Here is a 27,763-nt window from a genome sequence, read left to right as displayed (position 1 = left end):
ATAACCACTCTATTCCCAATGTCCCCTTAAAAAGCAGGAAGAGTTTTTTAAGAAAGACAAGTGCTTTGACCATCGACCCACATAAAGCCAAAGTAGACTTATGGAAGTTAAATCATCCTGCTCCTTTGAACTTTATTCAACCAGTCGACCTGCCCTCACGTAGTGACCTGCAATGGCCCATTTGGAAATCGTTCAACAGACTACGAACCCAGATGGGCCGCTGCAGGTACAACTTGGTAAAGTGGAGTGGTGCTTGTGACTGCGGAGCGCCATCCCAGACTATGGCACACCTGCTGGCTTGACCTTTGTGCCCAGTATCCTGCACAAAAGGGGACCTAAGGGATGCGACGGAGTGCGCAAGGGTTGTCGCGGCGTTCTGGGGAAAATATATTTAAATATATGTATTTGGTTGGCGTTGAAACGAACAGTGTCATTAGTAACAATGTGAGCATGTACTATGAGTTATTATATTAAAAATGTTTTTTCTAAATTATATAAATACAAGAAATATAAATAGAAATAGATATACTTACGTAGAAAACACTCATATCAATCATACTTATAAATACAATAATTTATTTAAGAATTGAAAATATGTGTATCGAAAGTATACCAGGATCAGTGCTATACGGCTATATTACCGAGGCCATTAAAAAATTGGTTCTACCAACGATCTTACGTAATGTAAATTGATTCAGTCAACAGTGAAACCATGTTTACAAGTGTGTCTTTTTCAGTGATGATTAATGTAAAAACATGGCGTTAATCATATTAGGAATCCCCGTATAGCCTAAATAAATAATAAATATGACCCTGGACAATTGACACAGCGCCATCTAGTACCACGGTACGCATAACTTGTGTTATGCGTACTGGGCAACTCATATATATATATATATATATATATATAAACACCTCTTTGGGCACTTTGTTGACCACGCCACAACCCTATCTATCTTTTTCCATCACACCACTCGCTATCGACAGGGAATTCATAGAAATGTCACTCTAAAAACACAAATAGTTTTGTGAAAGCGTAAAGACAAAAAGTAAAGCTTACGTTGTAACTAGATAACTGATATAAATACATACATATATTTTTTTTGTAAATACATTCATAACATATATAGAAAATATTCAGACCGATACAAATAATCATAATTTATGAATATAAATGTATTACTGTGTGAGGGATTGAACCTGCGACCATCGGATGTATGGCGATGTCGTAAACCGCTAGACAACCGATGTCGTCAAGAAATGAAATATAGAAATAATCTTTATTCAAATAAATTTTGAATAGTCATATTTTTCATTCTACCGTTCATTCGGAACGCAGATTCATTCAAGAAGAATGAGCAGGAAAATTTTGAGTAAATGTTTTTTTTTATATTAATAAATACACAACAACAAGTAAGAGGCATGCGATAATCAACATAGAAACCGCTACGCACTCATTCCTAGTGCAATCAGATAATATTGTCAGCGCTATGAATTTCAAGTATTTTAACATAATGTATGTTATAAACCACACCAAACCTCAAATATTTTTATATCGACGATTTTGTTCTATACATACAAGAAATTATAGAGTTATATAAGTATATTTTTTTATTCTTTTCCATCTAAATTAGTGTAATATGTCACCTCTAATGTTTTCAAAGTTGAATAATTTTAATCTATACATATAAATAAAATTGGAGTATCTGTTCGTAATATTGAAATAACCGTTTTTTACTACATGCACATGAATATAAATACATTACATACACCAAAATAATATTTTTTATCATTTCTGTCTGTCTGTCTGTTTGTTCCGGGTAATCTCTGAAATGGCTGGACCGATTTTGACGGGACCTTTTTTGACAGGAAGCTGATGTAATAAGGGGTAACTTAAGCTACTTTTATTTTAGAAAAATAAAATAAAACTTCAAGGGGACGAAGTCGTGGGAATTTTCGGGAATATAATTTCATATTGTTTAAAACTAGATTGAGGACATTTTTATTGAAGAAGTGTAAGTGAAGTATTCTGTAGAAGACTATTATAATCATGACCATAAAGACTTATAAGGGCCTATTGCACTATGCTAGTGGACTCAGCTAGATTTACTGCTTAATTTTGTTTATTGTATGAATATATATTGCTATGCTAAATATTATATTGTTATGCTTTTAGTGCCTTACAGCCAAATGATTTTTAGTTACTACTAACTATTGCCCGCGGCTTCGCTCGCGTTAAGTTATCCCCTTAGCGGTGGAATTTATCGAAATCCTTTCTTAGGGGATGCCTACGTCATAACATCTAGTTGCATGCCAAATTTCAGCCCGATCCGTCCAGAGGTTTGGTCTGTGCGTTGAGATCACTACGTCAGTCACCTTTGAGTTTTGAGTATATATATATAGATTTAGATTTATTTGTACTTAATATACATAGAAAACACCCAGACCGATGCAAACATTTATACTCATGAATTTTAATGTTTTCACTTTGCGAGGAATGGAACCTGCGACCGTCGGAAGTAAAATGGTTTGCTAAACCGCTGGACCATCGATACCGCGGCTTAGCAAATGAAACTTTATTTCTCAGTGAGGTAAATACTAAAATTGAAACAAAAATAATCATAGATGAATTAGAAGTGTTATAAGGAATCCAAAATATTAACGAACTAAAGTGGCAATGGACATCATATTCACCAGTAGTCACCAGTAAAAACCGAGTTAATGATTATCTTTTAAATCATATCTCATATTACAGTAATAAGACTCATCAGCATCCTATATATATGTGTAATTTGTTTATAATATACATTACATCTATGTATGTTACATTTTATTATTTATAATATGTATATCTATTTATTTAATTAACTAAACCGCCTTCGAGTATCTCTGTACTCCCTAAGGTTGACTGGTGAATGCTATTGCATTAAACCCACCTATTGTAGAATACAATTCAATAAAGTTTAAATAAATATATAAATATATCTTCTACATTTACAGTGGAATATACCAGTTACACAGACATGCAATACACCCCTGAATATACAATTTACATGAATATAATAGGATATAGGGGATTCAACGTACCAATAATATTATTAGGAATATATGAACATGAACTGATTAGCGCAGACCGCAATAAAAACGAGCGATTTGTTCCTGCTCATTAAATTATATTAAGTTCTAACATTAATGATATACTTTCATGTTTATCCTTCCAGATGGGGGAGTCAGAGGCACTAAAAACTATTGATGCTGTGATAAACCCAACTATATTTCGGCGTGTTTATTAAATTCCAACCTGACATACAATTAATAGTTTGTAGAATTTTTGTTATCAATGTTCCTTGTTGCAAGTCTGCACATTTTTTTTCTAATTTTAAATATATTTTATTTATTTTACAGAATTATCGTGTGTGTCGTGTCGCGTTTTATTATTGTCACGTTGGCATTGTTCCTGTTCCATTATAAGTATTTACCTATTTCTATCCATTGAATGATTCACACAGTCCATTCTATAGCCCACATTTCTGACTATGCAATGATGGATCATTGCATAGTCAGAAATTTTTCACAACGATTTGGTATCGGTCAGATTCCTATTTAATTTTTAAGTTTACTTTATATTATTATTATTATATAGTTATATACTCAATCTACTCAAATCATGACAATTTTACTTTTTTATATAATTCGAATGGCAAATATACGACGGCCCCGTTTTGACATGACCTGACGGTAATCGGTAACTATATACATAAACAGCTATTGCTATGGACATCACATTATCGTATGATACCACTCCTTCATTGCCGTTTTAGAAGATGAATATGGACTAGATAATAATAATAATAATATTTTTTTTATTTCATCTCCACAAATTACATAATTTTAAGATGCGACTGATCTTTTAATTTCATGGACTAATTTGACTCTACAAACAAAATAGAACTAACAAAGTAAAGTGTTTGACGCCGAAAATAGATAATACAGCAGAGGTGTCCACACAGACGACTTTTTACAAAGTCTGCGTGTCATATTTTTTACTTCTTTGACCTATCACAAAAACTTTGTCCACAATGATTTCTTAACTAGGGTCACCCGACACTATGTGTAAATGCGTCGACCGGCGTCGCTGTGTCGGGACTGCGCGGTGTTCTCTCAGTCACAGACACTCACAGCAAGAGTTCGCTCGTACGATTTGAAAACTTAAAGCTCTGTATACTGTTGATATCAGCATGGCCCGAAGTGTATTTACACCGTTGAGCTTAGCTGTACTCCTTGCAGTCTTTGAAATTGGTAAGTTTTAATTGCATTTAACTTGTGAGCGTGACTGTATCTTTACTACGGGTATATGTACTATTTCTATCTAATGACTGATTAGATATTAAACTTGTGAATGAGTTACGGTAGTTTCGTATCTGAGTGCATAGTTTGTATAATATAGCATATTTCTATTTATATGTATAATAAAGTATTTTGTAGTAAACATCTTGCAACCCTTTATTCACATAAAAAGTAGCCTAAATCGGTTCAATAATTTTGGAGTGAAAGCGCAACAGACAGCCACAGACGGACAGACAGATGACTAAGTTAATTTCGCATTTTAAATTAGTAAGGATTATTAACATTTATTTGGTTTGGTTTATCACACTACACACAAATGTTGTGAAAGAAAATATTATAATTGTTTTAAATTGATACGAACACTATTTGTTTCTATAGATGTTACAAAAAGGTTGCTCCAATATAATTACTTCTTTGAAATTCACGTACACAAACGGACAAAAAATCGTGTATATTATTTTCAACTGATCTTTTTAACTTCTATATTATAAGTACTACTCGTACAATTTGTTTTATAATATTGAAGATATTACGATTTTATTATTTTATAATAGTATGATACATCGTAAATCCATAATAAAAAAATAAGCTCTTTATTTTATTACTTAAGATATTATAAATCTTTTCTGTCTATGCACACTAGCTACTATTAGTGTGGGTTTCTTTTTTTTAGCGTTTTAGCACTGCTATGCATAGGTGTCCATTTGCGATCGCATGTAGCGAGTTGGGCGATAGTGCAACTAAATGTTGACGCAACTGACGATTTATGGTGGCTTACTATTGTTGTATCACGCTAAATTGTTGCATCGCGCAACTAACAGTAGCGCGTGTGCTGGGAGCCTTCTTCGTATGAAAAATAGTTACACCATTAGCTTAATAAAGTGATTGATTTTCTCTATGTGATCCGATAGTTAATATTATATGAGTATTACTGGCATGTTTCATAATGTTAAACGACGAATAATAGTTATAAAATTAGATGTGGGATCCCTATTATATATATAATATTATAAATGTGACTGTTGAATGAATATAAATAAATATAACATTTAAAAATTGTTGTTAAGGTGGTAAAATAAAATAGGGGATGAATGTTTGTACGGAAATAAAATTTTTTAAACAATAAGAGAGATAATTTTTTTTGTTTTTCGGTCAAGATCACTATAACACGCAGACGAAGTCGCGGCAACAGCAAGTTAATATTGTAAATGTGAAGGTGTACCTGTATGTCTGTTTGTCACCTTTTCATGGCTAAACGGCTGAACTGATCTTAATGAAATTTGACATGAAAATTGATTATATAATAAAGAAGGACATAGGATTAATTACGGGACAAAAGTGTGCGTAACAATCAGTACACAATATTTTAAATTACTTATTTATTAGGCACTGATTTTGTTTTAAATACAATTAAATATGAATAACAAGATGACTCCGATATTTTTATATCTACCGTACGGTTTTTCATTATATACCGGCCACGCTTTGCTGTAGTTATAGTTCTTGAATAAAATAATATTGCGACTATAAATTGAGATGTAAGCTACCCTATCTTATATCCACCTATGCCTGCACAATCTGGTGGAGGAAAACCCTCCAATCCACAGCTGCCACCAAGCTAAATAGCCTACAGAGAATTGCTTGTCTGATTATTACAGGAGCCATGAGCACCTGCTGGGAGCAGCTCTAGACGCATTATTGGACTTGACGCCCCTTCTTTTATTTATACAGGAAAAGGCGAAAGCCAATATGCTCAGAATAAGTTCCCAAAGGAGGATATCTTGGCATTCCCTGGCCATAAAAACTATACAAGACTCGATTATGAGTGATCCTATTCTGGGAATGCCCGAAGACAGCATGGCACCAGAGTGTAACTTTGTACAATATTACAAAATCGAAATATCTGGAAGAGACGAATGACAAAATAACCATACACCGACTCACTCAGAGCATGACCTAGTCTGGTTTACAGACGGGTCCAAAATAGGAGATGATGTAGGATGTGGAATATGTGGTGTAAAACCCAAAATCTGCAACTATATAGGCTTAGGAAAATACGCCTCAATCTTTCAGGCAGAGACTTACGCCTTAATTAGATGTCTGGAAGTAATCCTAAGCCTCAACTACATCAATCAGAACATATACATTTATTCGGACAGTCAAGCTGCTCTACTAGCACTTAACTCGTACGAAATCCATTCTAAACTTATTAGAAACTGTATCCTGCTACTAAATGAAGTAGGAAGCAGAAATAATATTATACTGAGATGGGTCCCCGGGCATTCAAATATTGAAGGCAATGAGAATGCCGACCTACTGGCAAAGTTAGGGGCAAAAACCATCCAACTGGGCCCCGAACCCTTCTGTGGTGTGCCTCGTTGCCTAAAACTGGGACATCTCAAATTAATAACCAAACGAGAAGCACTGAATCACTGGCAAGAAATGCCAGGATTAATACATTCAAAAGACCTAATATCGGGCTTCTCGACCAAATACTCCAATAGATTACTGCTATTGAGTAAAAACAACATATACATCATGACTAGGACCCTCACAGGACACTGCAAATTGAACAAACATATGGCTAAGCTAGGCGTGCATAGGGCACGGCAAGTATCTGCAGATTATGCTAAACTGAAGAGGAACCGTCGCTTCACATCCTATGTGGTTGTAGCCCACTCATGCATAAACGAAATATCTCCTTTGGAAAGTTTACACTCTTTCCCGAGGAGATAAAAACGATCGCTCCTAAGAATATCCTTCAATTCTTGTCCCTGACGGGTCTAGGTAGCGAACTCTGAAAAGGGCGAGCACAATAGATCTATGTAGGTCGCAGTGCTACAGGTGCTACACATCTGACAATAGCCCAAACAACCCAATAAAAAAAAAAAATACCCTAGCTTTCAAGTTGGATCAAATTGCACACAATGTGCAAATCAAATTCGCAATCGATGCAATAGTTTAGGAGTCCATCGCGGGCAAACAACGTGTCACGTAATTTATATATATAAAGACAACGCGGAACCTTGAAACATTTTTTATGGCCGTTTGTAGTTACATCCAAGTTCATGGGCAGCGGAAAAAAACATCATCATGATGACCTTGTAGCTTAAATGTACATACAAAAATGACAAACTACGTATGTCTTACTCAAATTTAAAAGTATGATTATATGAGTATGTTTACCTACATATAAAATGATTAATATAAATAAAAAAAACCTATCAAATTTAGGTCTTTTTTTTAAGTTGAAGCATATTGGCATTCAGCATGTTTAGTTTTTGCCTACCATGGTAGGCAAACGAAACATAACCCTGAGACAAGACCCTGTTGTAGTAAAACTAAAATATAAAAATATAAGTATACACATACATTAGGTAATTCCCACATATGAATGTATAATTTTTTTTGCAGTAATCGGACATAAAGTTATCGCGTACCAGAAAAGTTCAATATCAATTATCAAATATAATCTTCTGAATATTTGTGATTGCGTGTGTATATATATATACCGTCACGACTGTTATACCAGATAGTGTAATTAGAAGCATTTTCAATTGCTGATGTTGTGTTGGTAAATCTGACATGGCAGGGGTATCTCTATCTGTCAATCAATCACTCAGACAGATTCGACCTGAGGAATTTTGTGTCTAATTCGAAGTAGTAGTAGTATAATAGTAAATCTATTATTTATATCTAAATACTTTAACAATAAATAACATTAAATTCTCTCAAAATGTATCATTGTTGTGTGCTAATAGTTAATAATTAATGAGTAGGATCACCTTGTCACGTTTACTTCATTTGTTACTTGCCTGTTTTATTGCTTCAGTCTGACGTAAGCACACAAATAAGTAGTAACAACACACACAGAACACTACAGTACCTAGTATTGTTAAAGAAATAATAGCAATCGGAAGGAGGAGTGAGATATTTCTCACATTTATAACTTACATAAAGGAGAGCAGAATGTTAATATTTTGAGGAAATGTTTCGTTTCGTTAGGAATGTATTTAAATAAATATTTAGCTTCTACTGCTTTTGGCAGTCGAGCAATGTTTTAGTCAACAGCAAATTTTTAAGATATATCATTACAAGATCGGATAAGTTCAAAAATATTGCTGAATAAATAAATCTATGTAGGATTCAGCTAAGAATTACCTAAGACTATGATCATCGCTACAAATTCAGACTTCACTTTACAGCATCTATACTGCTTACTTTACTCAGATGCAGAGTCACGTATTGTCAATATCTAAAATAGTGTATTATAGATATAGAGAATACCCTTTTTTATTTCAATGTCAATTGTAACCAAAAGTTAAATCATTGGAGTTATACACCCCACTCTGTAATGCATTTCTTGCATTGCGTGGATCCTCTACAAAATGTCTCCTTAGTACGATAGTTATTTTCTATATTCCAACCTTCTACGAGCCAAAAGCTTTCAGATAAGTGAAGGATATATATGAATGCCTATATATAAATATGAATAACATGACGGACATCACGTCATCATATGATTCCAGTGGTCGGTCATAAGATGACGTGATCTCCTTGAGGCTGTTCATGTAATATAAGCGAAAGTTACAACTTACAATGAAGTCAGCCGTCAGCTTGCACTTCCAATTAAATAAAACAAAATAATTGAACGCATCATAAAAGAGCAAAAGAAGGCAATCTCGAAAAGAAATCTGGCAATAATAAGCTAAATCCTTCGTTATATAAAAATTGTATAAAAATACTGGTGGGGAACGGTCTCATGTCGCACAAATCGTTAATAATATCGGAGAATAATTAATAATAATGATTATAATTTTTCTAAACACAAGGTTATCTGTGGCTGTGTGTAGACGCTAGTGTAGGACGTGTTCAACATAAACATATGTTAAAGTTAATTAAAATTTTATATCGTGTTGTCATCTAATATAATGATATTTAATCTTAATGTATAATAATAACCAGCGATGAAATCATAACAAGTTTACAAGTATTGGCAATCTATTTTTGTAGCTATAACTATTCAATACAAAGATTCTCAGTCTTTTGAATTTGAATGGAAGATGTACAGTCATAGATTGTTTGCCAAATATTTCTAATAGATAATTATTGCTGTATTGAAACCATCAAAATAGCTATTAGGTATGTGTTCTACTATAACGTAGCGGGAAACAAGTTAACAGGATAGGTTAGCTTGCCACTATGGTACAATTGGTCGCTTCGTTCAGGTCTTCTTTAGTGCAGCATAATAAACTAGTATTTATTAAATAATTATCACGTTGTCGACTTTTTAAAATTACAATTTGAGTGTGCAATGAATGATATGCTCGCCGTAATGTGTAAATTCGCTTATTAAGTTTAAGTTTTTTGTATAATATTTTTTCTACCGTCTAGTTCGGTATATACAATCTATTCAATTGAGAAGAACTGGCAAGACACTAACTGAATTTCATTTTTTTTAGATTGATTTCAATTGTTACCTGTTTTTTCAGTAGCCAGTGATATGAAACTGATATGAAAACGTAAAAAAAACTTAAAAAGTAGTCTATGAGCTCATCTCGATCTTATTATATGTATTGAATAGAGCCGACTTATCTATTTATTAATATTATATGTACTATAACAATCTATATCTTAACTTCAAATATAGCCGACATTAAAATTATTAATACATGATTATATTTTCGATGAGGAATAATGCCATACAAAACCACAGATAACGTACGTTGCTAAGTTAGATTATAATATACTAAATGAAATGTAGGTATTTAAGTACGAGTATAGTCAGTGGTTATTATCACATAACTTTTTAAATTAATTATAATGGCAAACAAGCTATAGTATCCGAGCAATCGTCGCTCATATATCTTACACATACATTACCACGTATATCATGTGCCCATGCAACGTCTGCAGCACTAAACATTCCTTGTCATTCCGGAGGACTACGCTTTTTTATTCTTATTCTGCAATATCACTACCTTATTCACCTTGCAGCCAATCATCTTATAAATAATGTAATAATCATTTAGATTGCGTGTGAAGTCTACCTCGGTAGATAGCTGACATTATCTCTGCCTATATCTAGCAAACAATATCATGCCCCTATATAGTAGACCAGCCGTCATGAGAATCTATATAAGAACAATTGGTAATTCCCACAAAGGACCAATCATTATTATGAACCATGAGCCACTTAATACAATATCACTTCATCTGAATGCACAGGTTTCCTCAAGCTCCATGATGTGTCCAATCAAATTTGTACCAGAAACATGTGTATATTCCCTGCAGAATGACACAGTTGGAACTTGTCCAGATTTTTTACGATTGCTAGTTGTGTATATACATACTTGCTATGGACGCGAGATAGACCGGCCAGCTTTATTTTAGTACTCACAATAACGAAACGTCACAAGATATTTGCAGACCCAAATCACGCATAGGGCTGTGAAGCGTTTATAAAAATGTTATTAGTTATATTACTGATTGTTGCAAGTGTAGCAATTTTTAAAAACAATAAATATGCAAACAGTCTGTGATTGTATTATATATCTGAGAGTAACAAAAAGTATAGTTCAAGTGTGTAATACGAAATAAGATGGAGTAATCACAAGATCAATAAAATAAAAACTTCAATATTGCGTATACTCATCTCTATATCTCTATTCTCAATTTGAACCCAGAGTAGATAGATAGATAGAGTAATAATAAACAAAAGAATATATATTGTGTGTCACATACAGTAGTATTTCATATTTTTTAATTATAAATCGTTTTTCTTATGTATAATAAAAAAAAAAATACTCATCTCTTATTTAAAATTACAATTAATTAAATGATTAGTAAACAATATTGCTAGTAATAACTTTGAGATAACCCCAAATTACTAAAATATGTAATTGATTCAAAATAATTGAATATTTTTATTTATTCATCGTATTAAGATTCAGTATTCATCAATACAGATAATTGATTTTATTATCTTTGCTTAAATATAATTTAATATCCTAAGATGACTCTATACATATTTATTTTTTTAACTAAGTGTAAGTAAGTAGTAAAAATAATAACTTCTGATTTATACATATTTAAAACATTACATTAGCTTGTACTGAAAACAATATTTTTCAGAATTTATAATTACGCAATTACGAGACGGTACGGATTATTATGACAGTTATATTATATATATTGTGTTATTATTCTGTTATATTAACTTACTTATTTGTTATAATTATTATTAATTAATTATTTATTTTTCTTTTTGAATGATTTAAAAGAATTAAATTAGGTATACATTTTATAATGGTATTATATTATTTTAAGAGTTAAATATGTAGTTGTAAAACAAATGTCTAATTATTAAAAAAATAATGAAAAAAAATACAAAATGCATACTTATTTAGTGGGCGTAAGAATATCTCTCGTGCATGCTCAATTTATCTCTGAATAAGTATATAAATAAATACCATATATACTGATGCTACGAAATTTCTCTATTTATGAAGTGATTATTCAATTTTTGATCCCATTACAAAATTTTAATAATACCATCTATAGGTTAGGAATAACGTAGATAACTTAGTCATATTTACTTTCATTTCCATGTATGTATAATATATGTATAACAGCAAGGGTCTAGATGGCGCTGTGTAAATTGTCCTGAGATTATTATTAAATATATATGAATGAATGAAGTATATACGTTTAATATAGCAAAGCGCAATCATAGAAGTGAATATAAAAACGATAATAAAAAAGATCACTTCTATTTTTTACTATCGTGTGTACAAGTTTTTTTTAGAGCACTGCTGGCCATAGAGTAGCTGAACTAGAATTGTCTGTGTGAACACTGTCTTTTTTGTTTATTTTTTTTTTTCAAAGTCTATTTTGTATGTATTGTACATATAAAGTAAACTATTAATTATTTCCAAAATATGCCATTTATAGATATATATATATATATATACCGAGATAATGCAATTTAAACTAAACGACCAATAAGAAAAGCAAGGTTAGACTTGATAGATAGATAATATTGAGCGATGACAACATACAACAGCGAACATGATGTCATTCCGTTATTACCGTACCTACTAGCGATAATGTTTGCTGATTGTATATTTCCATTTCCAAATACTGGTCTTTTGTCAACACACACTACGATTTTTTAATTACTTCTTTCGTACATGTAGTAAATGAGGCCAATTTAATCATTTATGTCATAAAAAACTTCTAAATAAATTCGCTTCTTTCACTATGGACTAGGTTGATTGCAGCTTGTTATGAGGAGTAAAAATGTGAATATTTGTAATTTTATAGTAATTTATTCTTGGAAAGTTATTTATCAGAACATTATTTATAAAAATACTTTTACTTTGCTGTGGCCCAATTCTAATATTGGGTTAATAAAAATAGTTTTTTCTAACACATAATGAGTGAATATCACAAAACATTGCTTTTGTACTTGTTACTTTCGGAATTTATTATAAACAAATCATGCAAGATCTTTTTTATATTACAACATATTATTTTCATTTTTTTTTATGATATTAGAATAGAATAGAATAGAAAATCATTTATTCAAATAAACTTACATTGAAGCACTTTTGAATAGTCATTACATTTTTTAATCTACCGCTCGTTCGGAAAGCTGTCTCAACACAAGAAGAACGAGCAAGAAACTTGCGTGTTGCTCTTTTAAATAATTTTATTATTACTTTACATTTTTAAGTTTAAGTGTGTGAATACAAACCACCAATTAGCACTAATTCAATTAAATACTCAAATAGAAAAAATATTGAATATATAACCAACTGGTTAAACAATTAATAAGAGGAAATCAGTCATAGTGATTAGAGCAGACCAGTCCCTACAAGCAGCATCCGTTCACGAGTATGACGGATGAGCCAGCCATCACTGCGCTCGACCATATTTTAGTGAGCTCAATGACCCGGCCCACCACGCCGCCACAAGTCTGGACATTTTAGTGAGCATGACTACTCAAAACACTAGACTACGTCAAAGCTACTTACAATTGCCATCTGATAGTTATAGTATTCACATTTTACATAAGAATGCATGCGGCAATCAATACAATAACCGCTACGCTTTCATATTTCTAAAATCAATCAAGAAAGCAATGAGAAAATTAAATTATAACGTTGTATGCTAATAAACTAATTATTTACTTGATATGTTGTCATCTATGAATTCGTCTATCCTGTAACAGGCTTTCTTATTGTCAACCTTAATAAAATATTATAAATACCGAATGTATGTTTATTTGTTTTCAAGACTTAATGACTTAATCAGTTTATGAAAGTTAGTATGTTGATGTGTTAAAGCTGCTTTCTGTTTGCTTTGGGAGAAGTGGAAATTTTGTACTTAAATTGAAATGAAACGACGTTGTGTCTTCGCGGTTGTATTTTGGCGACTGATTGTAATGTACACAAATGGTGGCCGGCCGGCAGAAACACACATAACTATAACTGCGGTCCAATATAGACCAACCATAGTATATACTCAACATGATAGAGCAGGACATTCTGACATACTTTTTTGTCTCGATTAATCATGGTTACAGAGGCCAATTTGAGGACAGCAGCTAGTATAAATTATATAGAAAGTTGACATGAAAAATAACTTGTGTAGTAAAATTCTACTAGATGAACGAAACCTAACACTTACAATTAAAATATACAGACGGGACCATTGTGTCTAAAATCCTCATGGCAGATTGCGTGAAGTCACGGTTCAAAAACAAAAAAGTCGTATACAATCCTTAATGCAATGCTGCATTGCATTAAATTCCACGCTTGGATTTTGTCCAAAATTTTAAATAAATAAAAAGTAAAATAAATTGCTTACTTATGTTAAATGTGGCCATTAATCTCAAGTTGGAGCCTAATTATTTTACGCCACTATAAGAAAATGTTTTACTTTTATACTGTTTAGTATTTCCTTATCTTACTTAATGTAAGTTTTTCGTATGAATTTTAGTTTCTTACAACTGTACGATATTTCACATTTTATTAATGTTAATAAAGCACGTCTAATATGAATATCATATATTGTTTGACTGAGATAACAAATTTATGCCGTCATCATTAGCGAAATTATTTTCAGTCTTTTATACTCTGCATAAGTTAGTCAGTATGAGATCTAGATTAACTATCACAGAAAGTTTTAGTGGATCCCTCCATCTCTTCTATTTCAACCGCCAAGCAGCTTGCTCTGTATGATCGTTTACTGATGAAGGATGATGTAAGACAGTAAAATTACGTATAGTGGTAGTACGGGTGTCACATGATAACGTAATGTCCATTCAATCACGTATATAGGCGGTACTTGAGATTAGCAGTTCTAGTTACGTAATTTCATTCTCTAATGGTCTATGATGACCTATAACCGAAACACTACTTGCCGCCTAAAATAGGTGAGTCATATGTATATATTTATATGCATAAATGATCATGTATTTCTCATTCACTAGCTATCTTTTTAGTATATTACGGTTTCTTTATTACATTACATCACAATTTGTGACTCCTTGGAACTAGACACTAAATATGTTCGCCTCACCTTGCCTGAGTTAGACAATAATATTATCACAGGAATAACAATGGACTGAAGTGACATCATCAGTTGCAAACGTTATCATTGTATCCTAAATAGGCACACACTTGAAACGGTTTTGGTTCAATGACTAGTTTTCTTCTATATCTATAACTAAAATGAACTGATCGCTGTACATGAAATATATATAACAAGAACTATTTTGGGGGACTTCATGAACGTAGGATAACTAACATAGTACATGGTGGTATTTCGTTTAAAAAAATATATTTCTTTTATCCATATACAAATAGAAAAGTTATATATGTAATCACCCTGCTAGTATTAGGTGCATAAAAATAAATAAATAAATAATATTCTTCATAACCCTTACGGAATTATCTAGTGAGTACACGAACAACGTAATTCATTATCACCACTACGTGAATAGATGGTATACGTGACACGCATAATTTACCTTATTGTGTATCTATTTACCGGGGCTACCTTTAATTTTTAACATATTGTAATTAGAGACATAGATAATTTTTATCAGCTATTCTCGTACATTCAGTATATTATCTATCGGGTTTCACACAAAGATAGAATCAATCTCGTCCAGGAATAGATTAAACTATAGAGACATTTATAGTACAGAATTAAATATAATATAAATTATTGGCAATTTGAAATGTTGCGGTAAATGCGGAATCTTGTGAAGATGGATGCTTGATAGATCTTTAACGTAACAAATGATGGATATATTTAATATAACACATAGGTAAAGTTTATCTGAATTCACATAAAGATTTTCTCGTTTAAAATTTATTTACTATTAACACTACGGAGCGTATAATGTGTTACAAGAGGGGTGAACGAAGAGTTGCCGTATATAGAACTATTGGAAAATACGCTAAAAGGCAGTTCAGTACTATTTTGGTACTACAAAATTCCGAATACCTCGATGCAGTACGCCTACACTATAAATACATATATGTATGCATGCAGTCATGAGTACAAATGTTTGCATTGTGCGTGGTTCAAACGCGTGACCATCAGAAGGTGAGGCAGTGTAATAGACTAACAAGGTTCTTTTTTATCTGGAGGTATATTATTTTTATTTATATAATATTAATACAAACGTTATAGTATATATGGCGGACTACATAAACATATCTGACAATGACATGACTGAACAACCAACAAGTAGAACATAAAAAAGAAGGCAGGAGAAGCAACTTTAATATAAAAAAGATTAACATTTTGAGACTTTTGACAAGAATTAAATAAAATCATATATTAAACAATAGACCAATATCGAAATAGGTATATTAATTATATTCTATAGATATAACAATAACTTAAAATATTGTTATAGTTATCAACCTACTCATTACTAACAATGAGTACCTAGGTAAGCACTGATGTAAATTTTTCCTGAATGCGTTTTCATTGAGGTCGACCTGACGTCTTGACATACATTCATACCACTCCTATTTGGTCAAGGATTTATCCTTAGTTGTATGTAATGTCTCTTGGTGCTACAATGAAAATATATATTATAGATATAAATAATAGTATGTTTTATTTCCCAATCAAAGATATAAAATATGACAAACATACAGCGATTAAAATACATAGAAATTGTATACTGAGGTATAATTTGTACATTATCGCCAATCGGTTCACAAACAAAAAAAATATACGTATACAAAATCACGGGCTCAATTTGTTATATACTATTATATTATATATAAAAAGCTGAGCTCGTGATTTTTGAAAGATATTTCTCTCAAATTCTGAAATAGTATTTTATATAAGTGAATTGATTTAATTACTAATTATTGTTATAGAGGTGATAATAAATGTTATATACGTAAAAATACAAAGCTCGCATTTCTACTCCCTCTTTATTATATTACTGAGTAAGATCTTCGACTATGCCTCTATATTTTCCTTTATTCGTTTGTCAATTTTCTTCGTAAAACGTCTGATTATAACATTTCTATAGTATTATTTATTATGATAATACTTTTTGAAAATCAGCTGTATGTTCACCTAGGACATACATTAAAGCTGAGTGGAGCCATTTCAGTGCATTTTTGGATGTAAAAAATTATTATTTTATGTTTATTTTTAATTATGGTAAATTAAGTTTAATTACATGTACATTTTATTTGCTCTTTTTTTTTTGGTTTGTTGTTTACATTGCACTGAATAAAATATTTTTCTTTCTTTCTTTCATTACATAGTATAAGACAAAGTCGATGTCGATGTCTATCCCTATGTATGTTTAAATCTTTAAAACTACGCAACGGATTTTGAAGCGGTTTTTTATTAGATGCCTAGAGTGATTCTAAAGGAAGGTTTATATATATAATAATACATGAATAACCCGTGCAAACCCGGGGCAAGTAGCTAGTATTAAATATGAATTTCTCCTACAAGTGGAATGTCGCTATTTTTATGAACTCATTCATATAATTTTAATCTCTACTATGATTCATAGCATTCTCCTAAAATACATTAACTATGTTTAAACATATTATTAGCTTATTCATGCGTAAATTTTATAACCCCGTAGATCTAGCCTATTTCTGCTGTTAGACGGATCGGTTGTATGTTGTCTCGATGATTGAAAATACGTATTAGTGGGTATCTCTAGATATTGTATAAACCTAAAAACTTTTTCGTATCAAAATTTAACATGATATAATTTAGATATTCAAAATAATTTTCGAATTCAATTGTGACCAATGCATAAATCCAAATTAATGAAACGATTAATATGTAGTTTATGAAATTTTTATGTAATAGAGACATAGTTCTAAATAAATAAACAAATATATTTAATATACAAATCAATTTAATGGTATAACTTCACAAGTTAGTTAAATTTAACTTATTATAAAAGTAATATTTACTATTGTATATCAAATAATTATTCATTAATACCTAACGAAAATAAGTGTTATTAACCTACCTAATTTTAACATGTAATGTAATATTTGTGTATTAATTAATTATATATTATTTATTATTAAATATATTATATATTAAAATTTGCATGGCAAAACAATAGCGAAACATGTGAAGTATTATATTAATACTGTCATTCTTTTAATATATTATTAAAAGAATGTTAGTATTATTAAAAATATATATTATTATGGTACCTATAAACCATATTTCAAGCAAATAAATAGATAGATAAAATATTTATTCGTATCCAAATATTACGAGTACAAACAAAATTCAATAAACAAGTGTAAATATACCTTTCATTTCATTAACTAGATATTTGTTATTATTCGTGACAATGGGTTATTACAATTTTATTGTACATTCATACCATTATCATTGGAATTTCAAAAGAACAAAGACAACATCAATCGAGTTTAAAATTATTTCTTTGTTTGATAATTTCTAAACTTTTGATATCCTACTTCGTTTAAATACAATTAGTTTAGACATATACAGAGTGATTCATTGTTTACAAGAAATTACTTATTTGCGTTTCCGTGAAATGATTAGTAAAGTAACTTTCTCTATTCAATATATTTAATTTAGAACAGTTTTCTGTAATCCTGGATTAATAAATACTGTTACTATTATTGGAAATTTAACAAAATAACAACACTTTATACTTTCATTATAAAGCTCTCCAAAGTATGATATGGCTCTCGAAAATTTTATAATAGGTACAAGAAATTTTATATTATTATATAACATTTAATGTAATTCTGGTAATATTTTCATTGGTAGATATTAAAATAATTTAGAATCGGTACATTAATGGAGTTTCTTGAAACAGAATAATTATAATTCTTAGTAGTGGTTACCGGTTACCCTCGGGTTTTATAAAATTATATTAACAGTATATGGTGTTTACTCTAGAATAATGTATCTTTCAAATAGCGAAAGAATTTCTCAATCGATGAAGTCCCAGTTTTACTTACCTCAAAACAAAATCTGCACTGCATTGACTTCGTCCCATTACATTTATGTCATATCGTTTTTTAGTCAAACTAACCTCAATCTTCTTAAAACATTTACATAATAATGACAAGTCACTTTCCAGTCTTAGTAGACTGTAATAAAGAATATTTTTCGAATTGAGTTCAAATTATAAACATGCTAACGCATTAAAATCTACCCCTTAATGATATAATACTAATTTAAAACATCTTTCAAAAATTTACTGCTATAATAACTTGGCAAGGAAATCTCCTTACTTAACTATAAATAGGATACTATATATACTACTAGTTGTACCCGTGACTTCGTCCGCATGGAATAGTGACGTTGACCTAATAAAGAAAAAAATATTGAATAATTTAACCCAAAAATGCTAAAAAAAAAGTTGATTGTTCTAGTTTTATAATGATGAATTACCATACATACAAACGTTCATCATCTATTTTATCTTACTCTGACTTAAACTTTAATGTCATATTTATTTATATTTGATCAACAGCCTAAAAAATAAGTATTTCTAGAAATAGATACTTCCTTACAACCTTTCATCTCCCCTTTCGACCCATAGTAGCTTATGTCAGGTTCTAGACTATCTATGTACCAAATTTAATTTATATCGGTTCAGTAGTTTTGACGTGAAAGCGACAGACAGACAGACAGAGTTAATTAGTTTCATTTATAATATTAGTAAGGATGACGCAAGAAATATTTAATTGCATAGAAATTGTATTTTTACGTACCTATTGAATTTTGGCACACCTCTAATGAGGTAATATATTTAATATACAGATAACACCTCATTAATTGCCTGCATTTGGCATATAAAATTTTATTATCATCATGTCATTTTCTCTTCTTTTAAGGTATATACATTAAAGGAGGGTATTATTTACACATTATTATTATACTTTAGATGACAAAAAATTATATCTTTGTTACAAATATTTTGTTTTTGTTATTCCCATTAGATAGATAGTACACAAAATTATGCTGCAATTGCATGCATTATTCATAGGATATACATGACTGTTTCTAGATTGTATAAAATGTTAATATATTAATGATTTCCTTATAATTAGACATTCTTTTGATAAGTGGCTTAATCGATTGTTCGATTAGATAATATTTTGTTTGTGGAAAATAGATAGATTAAAATTAGTTCCTAAGTACGCTTTCGATATACATATTTTTGTTTTCCGTAATGCTGATTATTTTATTACATATATTTACAAGGACAGTATAAACAGTATGAACATTTTCTCTTATCTTGCCATATTCCAGCTAATCTAATCTAGAACATACAATATTTCATTATTTTCGCAATTTACACTAGTAAATACTTAATTGCACCGGAAATTGTTATAAAACAATCCTAAAGCCTTTATCCCAACGACAATATTTGCACAACGCTGCAGTTATTTATTGAAATCATACAAAAGTCGTATGCTGGATTTACCGTACACAGCACATATCAATGACTGCTGGGTCCTTTTAATTCTGCACTTCTAACGATATTACATGGTATCCCACTTGGTAATTATAGCAGTTAATTCATAAATAATTTAAAACAATTAGCTAATTAACCTAATTTTATCTATATACCTTCTTCTTACACCGGTGCCTAATCAAACAAAATCAGGTGGGTTAATTATTCCATGATAAAAAATATGGACGGGCAAAGAGGCCGTCTATTTGCATAGACACCTAGAAATACACTAGAGACTACAACTTTTTACTTTTTTCAGCTGCTAAGCTGCTTGCTTCTTAAACTGTGTTTCGGTTGAAGGATAAGAGAGGGCAGTTAAATTTCAGGATATCAGCAGAGGCATAACATCTTAGTCCTACGGAATGGCAATGCATGTGTACAGGGGCATTACTTGAATACGTGATGTCCGTGGTGCTGTCAATATATATACATATATGATGGTTACCACCTACCATCAGATGGGCCGTCAGTTTATTTGCCATTCTAACTACATAATAAAAAACTTTACGACATTATGGTTTTAAGATTTAAATAATATTATTACGTACGGTTTGTTTGTTTTAACATGAGGTAAACAAGAATATAACATTTCTCCGAATTCACTATTCCACCAGATACTTTCACGAAAACATTGCTATAAATTTACTTCCTTGACTATAATATTGTTTGTTCACCAGACCACAAATACGCTTAAATGGCAAATAAAAAAACTAGTTTTTATTTACTGTAATTTCTATTTTTATTAGATCTATACACGCAATTATTGTTATTTACTAGTATAGTTTAGTTTATATATTATAATTTATGATTATATCTTCTGTAAAATACCGACTTCAAATACAATATATACTAAAACATAGTAAGGTAAGGACGTAATTAAATAAAAAATACTTCAATGTTAGTATTTGTGTACATGTAATCGCGTAAAACCATTAATAACTACTAACTATACACTACCAAGAATAATAAGGATTCAATCGAGTTTTAGTCGTCTCTTGTGTTATTATTACATATATGGATAATGAAAAAAGTGTAGAAAAACGAGGAATTTAAATATAAAGTTCGCTGTAGAATGATCAATTATATCTTCTTTTCATAAATTTAAATATTAATTATATGAATAATATAACTGATTTGTCCATCAGTGTGACCCACCCAGTTTATTCACTCTTACGAATTCTAATAAAGTTAAGTATTTTATGAGATGATTGGCCCAAGTAGATGAAAGACAGTTTTATAAATTAATCCTATTAGTGGAGGCACGAAGACCCAGTGAGTAACGACTGACCAACCAATTATGATTCCGAGGTCAAGATTTCAAAAATATTACAACCACTCATTAAATGGAAGAAAATAATAATAAATAAAGAATATCTAAATATCATAAAAAAGTTAAATTTGTGAGTTTGTGAGGTATTAGGAGATAATATCTGGTTGTCTGAACCTATTTTGAAAATTCTATTAATATTGAATAGACAATTTATAGAGGAAGGCTATAGGCTATATAACATCACGCTACAATTAATATAATAGGAGCTGAGCTACAATGAAAAATGTAGCGAATAAGGAAGAAATAACGCAGACGAAGTTGTTATATATTAAATTTATTAATAGTTAATGGTTGTAGTACTGATTTATTAAAGATTTTAAATATTGAGTTAAGTTCTATTTTCAATTTAAAAATGATTTAATACTATAATAAATTAATTTAATGTCATGTTGCTAACTTATGCAATTGTGCCTACACATGTAATATTTCTGTCAACACTTGAGAGTGAGACCCTTCCCTTAATTTACGTCTCCACTAACATATAAGTTAAGTTAAGTGTATAATCAGTCTACGACTCTCCCTCGTACTCTCCTCGTCCCGACTCCGCGTTGACTGTACGCGTTATTAATAAGTCATGTGCACACTACCATTAAACTTAATAATATATAGTAAATAGTGCAATCATTTTACCGGTATACTCACTACCTACATAAATAATATATTATGTAGCTCCACCTCATCACAACATATATAACGCTACAGTGATGAGGATAACCACCGCGCTACATAATAAAACATAATATATGATATAAATAGAACAACAAATTAAATTCAATACGCAGACATATGTAAACATAATTATTAGTCTTCGTAATGGTTCTACTCAAGATCATAATTATTACATCCAATTTCAGTACATGAATACTTATTGATATTTACCTGAACAGTAATTTATTCGACTGTATGATAAAAAAGCAAAATTTATAATATCTTTAGGACATTTCAATTGGATTTTTATAGATCTAATAGCTGTCCCGGCAAACGTTGTTTTGCCATATAAATTAATAACGCTATAAAAAATAGGGGTTGATGTTAGAAGGGTGAAAATTTAGGATTGTATGTATTTTTGTATGTTGTATCACAAAAAAATAGAAACTAAAAATTTTGTCTAAAAAATAAAATAAAAATTTAGGGGTGAACTACCCCTTACATTTAGGGGGATGAAAAATAGATGTTGGCCGATTTCAGACCTACTCAGTACGCTCACAAAATTTCATGAGAATCGGTCAAGCCGTTTCGAAGGAGTATGGGAACGAAAACTGTGACACGAGAATTTTATATATAAGATAATGGTGCCTTACGTCAGCTGGCGTGCCTCAGGGTGGTGTCTTATCTCCTCTATTATTCGCTTTGTTTATTGGCTCTATCACTTCTACACTTCAATCTTCCTACCATCTTTATGCAGACGATCTCCAAATCTACACTCAGGCTACCTTGGTAGATATTTCTCAAGCCATTTCCACAATTAATGATGATCTTGCCCGTATATCTGCCTGGAGTAAGTCTTACGGCCTTGTTGTGAACCCCTCGAAGACACATGCCATCATTATAGGTAGCTCCAGATATATTTCGCAAATATCTTGGAATGACCTTCCACCTGTAGTCTTTGATGGGGTCCTTATTGAATACAAGAAATCTGTAAGAAATCTTGGCGTTGTTTTTGACTGTACTTTGTCTTGGTCTCATCAAATATCCGAGGTCAGCAAAAAAATGTTTGCGGCAGCAGGTAGCTTAAACAGATTGCGTAACTTTCTCCCTTTTGAAACCAAAATTGCACTTGCTCACTCCTTACTTCTTCCTATCCTCGATTACGCAGACTCCTGCTATTTAGATCTCACTGAAGAGCAACTAAATAAACTTGAGCGACTTCAAAATTTATGTATAAGTTTCATATTTGGTCTGCGCAAATATGATCATATTTCCCATTATCGTACTCAACTCAAGTGGCTCCCTATCCGTCTTCGTCGCAACTTACACATCCTTTCACTCCTTTACAGCATTCTCTTTAACCCCCACACTCCTGATTATCTAAAAGACAGTTTCACATTTCTCAGTGAGAACAGTAGCTATCCGTCGCGTAATGTTAACAACCTCCTTCTCAGATATCCTTCTCATTCCACTTCCTTCTATTCTAAATCCTTTTCTGTCCAGGCTGTCAGGTTATGGAACGCACTCCCCCCTTGCATTCGGAGCATTCAGTCACTTGCTAGTTTCAAAGTCTCTGTCAAATCCCACTTTCTTTCCCTTTAAGTTCATATTGTCCTCTTTCTCATAGTTCCCTTCATATTTTCTGAAGATATGTGCATTATTAAGTATATGTATGTTTACGTATGTTTATATTTTATTATATATATTAATAGATATATTTATGTACAAATGTATATTTATGTTCATTACGTGCACCACCTACTATTTTCTTATCTTAAGGTTACTTTCTCTACTGGTAGTCTGGAAGAGATTGCTTAGCGATAAGACCGCCTTTTGTATCAGTTTATGTATTATATCATTTTGTGTGTTTTCTTTGTCTGGTGCAATAAAGAGTTTAAATAAATAAAATAAATAAAATAATTCAATACCAAGCAATTAATATTATATTTGAGGATTGTATGCTGTGGATTGCTATGAATTGTAAATGTGTACTGTACTTAGATAAATAAAGTACATACACATTGTAATACAGGTAGAGAGATATTCATTACAATGACGTAAAACACAGAAGATACAGAATTATTATTACATAAATCCGTTTACTGATGCTATAATTATTTTTTTGTTTCAGGATCATGTATAAAATGCTACCAGTGCAACTCACAATCAGATCCAAAGTGTTCGGACCCGTTCAGAAACGCAACAATTGTAGTAAGTACACGATTTTCAATTTTTTTTTTAATACTTTTCATATATATGTATTTTTTCTCCTTTTATTTCTTATCATATCTATGGAAGAAATATTAAATGGCGATATATTATAACTTTATACCGTCAGCACGAAGAAAATCTAAAAAGAAATTAAGAATAATGTTTTGTTGTATCCATTTTTTCCCTCGGAACAATCCTTTTAAAACCGGTTCTTTTAATGGATGATGTTGGAAAATTACCTTAAAAAAAAAATACCGCCTGCTTTAACTAGATATACTTGTTGTACAGGATTAGATGATGATGGGAAGTATCGGGATGTGATTACATAAGTGCTAACAGGTATTTTTCAACAATGATGTCATATATATATATTTATATTCATATATATCGCATCTTTTAGACTAAAACAGTATGAAGAAGTAATGCTGTTTAATATTTTTTATGTAAGTAGATTGGCAAACATCATGGCTCACCTGATGGTAGCGGTAATATTATATTATTTGTGGTAGCTGTAACCGTCGCCTATATACATGAATAGCATACGGTCAAGTTATATGTATAATCTATACATATAAATAAAATTGGAGTGTTTGTTTGTAATACTGAAATAACCGTTTTTTACTACATGCATATAAATACAGTACATGCACCAAAATAACATTTTTTTACAATTTTTGTCTGTCTGTCAGTCTGTTTGTTCTGGCTTGTCTCTGATTATGACCGGACTTTTTTTGGCAGGTAGCTGATGTAATAAGTAGTAACTTAGGCTACTTTTATTTTAGAAAAATAAAGTTAATTCCGCATGGACGAAGTTGCGGGAACAGCTAGTGTATTATAAAATTGTATTTCATTAATATATCGATAAAGTACACTTTGTAGATACTTGTGTGTATTAGGATAAAAATTAACCTATTTATTAATCTTAGCTATAATTTGTAAGTGTACTAAATTTAATTCGAATGTAGTTTTTGCATGAAAGAAGACAAAATATTCTATAGGTGGAGACGGATAGATACTCCGTTTTGGAACTATTCCAATGCCATGGCCTACAAGGCCACAGCTGGTCTTTACAGCCTCATCCAACGATATGGAAGATGTTACGAAAAGCACTCCGAACGCGTGGACTGATGTAACGGCTAGAGGCCAACTCTTGTCTGATGGATACGACTTTAGTCAGCACCACAAGGGATTCAATCATCGGCTCATGGGATCTATCGGAGGGGCATTATCCTCACAAATATTCGCATTTTGAATGTTTTGTAAGATTAATGTTTATAAACCATTATTAATTTCTATTTCTGCCAATTTGTTTATAGGAATGTCTGAGCAATGAGTCGACAAACTACAATAACCAATATCTGCGTGGTCTGTTGCCTATTGATGTAGCATCGGCGTTAGGGGCCACAAGATATTGTCATAAGATTGTCATGCGTAAGTAAATTATTCCATTATTATATTAGTCTATAATGACCTAGTGATCACCCCGTAGACTTTATATATCGTCTATAGCCTGTTTTTTAATCCCAGAGACTAAATTAACAGGTGCAAATGTCAAATTTTGAAATAATGTTACCACAGTGGAGGAAGGTGACCAAATATGGAATTCCATAGTAATTTTTAAGCATAATTTCCACAAATCTTTTAAATAAAACCTTTTTGTGGTAATTATTTATAGGTAATTATTTTGTACTTAATTTGTAACAATATTAGGTTATATTGATTACTTTGTTGTAAGAAATATTTTCAAAAACTAATAGTCTACATATATATGGAATATACACATACCCTGACGACTTTTATCCCAAGTGGTTTAGTCAGGGATTCTGTCAACTATCGATGTTGTGACCACATTTCACTGGGTATATTTGAATCCATTATGGCAGGTGTCAGCCCTGCTCCCGTAATTTTGAGTCAGTGATAAATTGACAAACAAAGTTTTTTAATGACGGTCATATTTGAAGTCATGACTTCTTATATAATACAAAAGGGTAGCAAACCAGCAGGTGACTTTAACTTACAATATATCCATAATCATATTACAAAAGGTACATTATTCTGTTTGTTTTTGCCTTTTCAAGACTAAAAGACTGAACGAATATTCATGAAATGAGGGATGAACATTTATAGACGAACTCACAGTTTAGTTATATTGTTATCGACGAATATTTAAACTCCAATTCCTTTTGATATATACCAAATTCTATGCTTCATGTTCATGTCCCAATGATTGGTAAACGGATCGCATCTTAGATTAAGACAATGGAGTAGTATTTATCCGAATTACCATAGGGCTAGCACGATATAAAAGTTAATAATGAACACATTTTATTTCAATTTTTTTATGTAAATAGAATAACAAACAAGACGATGACACCTGATAGTAAGTGGTTACATGAATAGCACTACGGATATCATGTTAACTTGACAACATTTATGAATTGCCATTCTAGACAACTAAGACAACATACCCATTATTATTCTTTAATGTCACTGCCTTATCTCACCCTGCAACCTAAGCATAGCTGACAAAGCAAGCTTGCAAAGAAATAGGTGAGGCAGAGGTACCCTGGTTACTTTTTAAAAAGTCTTCCTCACTGACAATAAATTTGTCTATAGCGTTGTCAAAACCATTACCAAGTTCTGTCTTTTCATGATTGATTTATCTTTACTTACAGAGACCGGCACTGTCATCAGAGCGTGTTTAGACGTCAATCCATTGAACATCAATCAGACTTGTCAAATATTAGATGCTCCAAGAGTTGCCGATGAAAAATTGAAACTCAAATACTGTAGTGTATGTAATACAGACAACTGCAACGGTGCAGGTGCAATTACTGCTTCGCTGCCACTAGCGGCGTTAGCAATCATGGCATCGTATCTTTACTACAAGCAATAATATAATAGAAGATGTAATAGCAATAACAACAGATATTAATGGTCCAATCTTCATGGAGCCACGACGTTATTTATACTGCGCTTTTGCGAAGAAAAATGAACAAATCGCTTTATATCCATATATCAGACATGACATTGAAAATACGTCAAATAATAAAAGAAAGTAAAGTATAGAACAAAACCAGAAATATATAAGTATGTTTCTTTAGTGCTATAGTATCTGCTAAAATATAATATATATTGTGAGAAAATGTCGTCAACATCAATAACAGAACAATAAATTGTGGGTAGGATCATAATGGCTTCTA

At 31.3% G+C, this 27,763-nt stretch overlaps 1 protein-coding gene across 1 annotated transcript; it reads left to right on the top strand.

The window, feature by feature from the left end:
* The first annotated feature begins 4,149 nt into the window (after window positions 1-4,149).
* On the top strand, window positions 4,150-27,763 carry LOC131851376 (uncharacterized). The gene is made up of 4 exons (XM_059201870.1): window positions 4,150-4,299; window positions 24,481-24,560; window positions 25,877-25,991; window positions 27,236-27,763. The coding sequence occupies exons 1-4, from the start codon at window positions 4,239-4,241 to the stop codon at window positions 27,454-27,456; spliced, it is 477 nt and encodes a 158-aa protein (XP_059057853.1). The 5' UTR covers window positions 4,150-4,238; the 3' UTR covers window positions 27,457-27,763.

Source organism: Achroia grisella, unplaced genomic scaffold, assembly GCF_030625045.1.
Source record: "Achroia grisella isolate CSIRO2021 unplaced genomic scaffold, CSIRO_AGI_Agris_v1 utg782, whole genome shotgun sequence".
In the NCBI taxonomy this organism is placed as follows: Eukaryota; Metazoa; Arthropoda; class Insecta; order Lepidoptera; family Pyralidae; genus Achroia; species Achroia grisella.
Note: the sequence above shows the minus strand (reverse complement) of the source record. Positions and strands in the feature narration are given on the sequence as shown.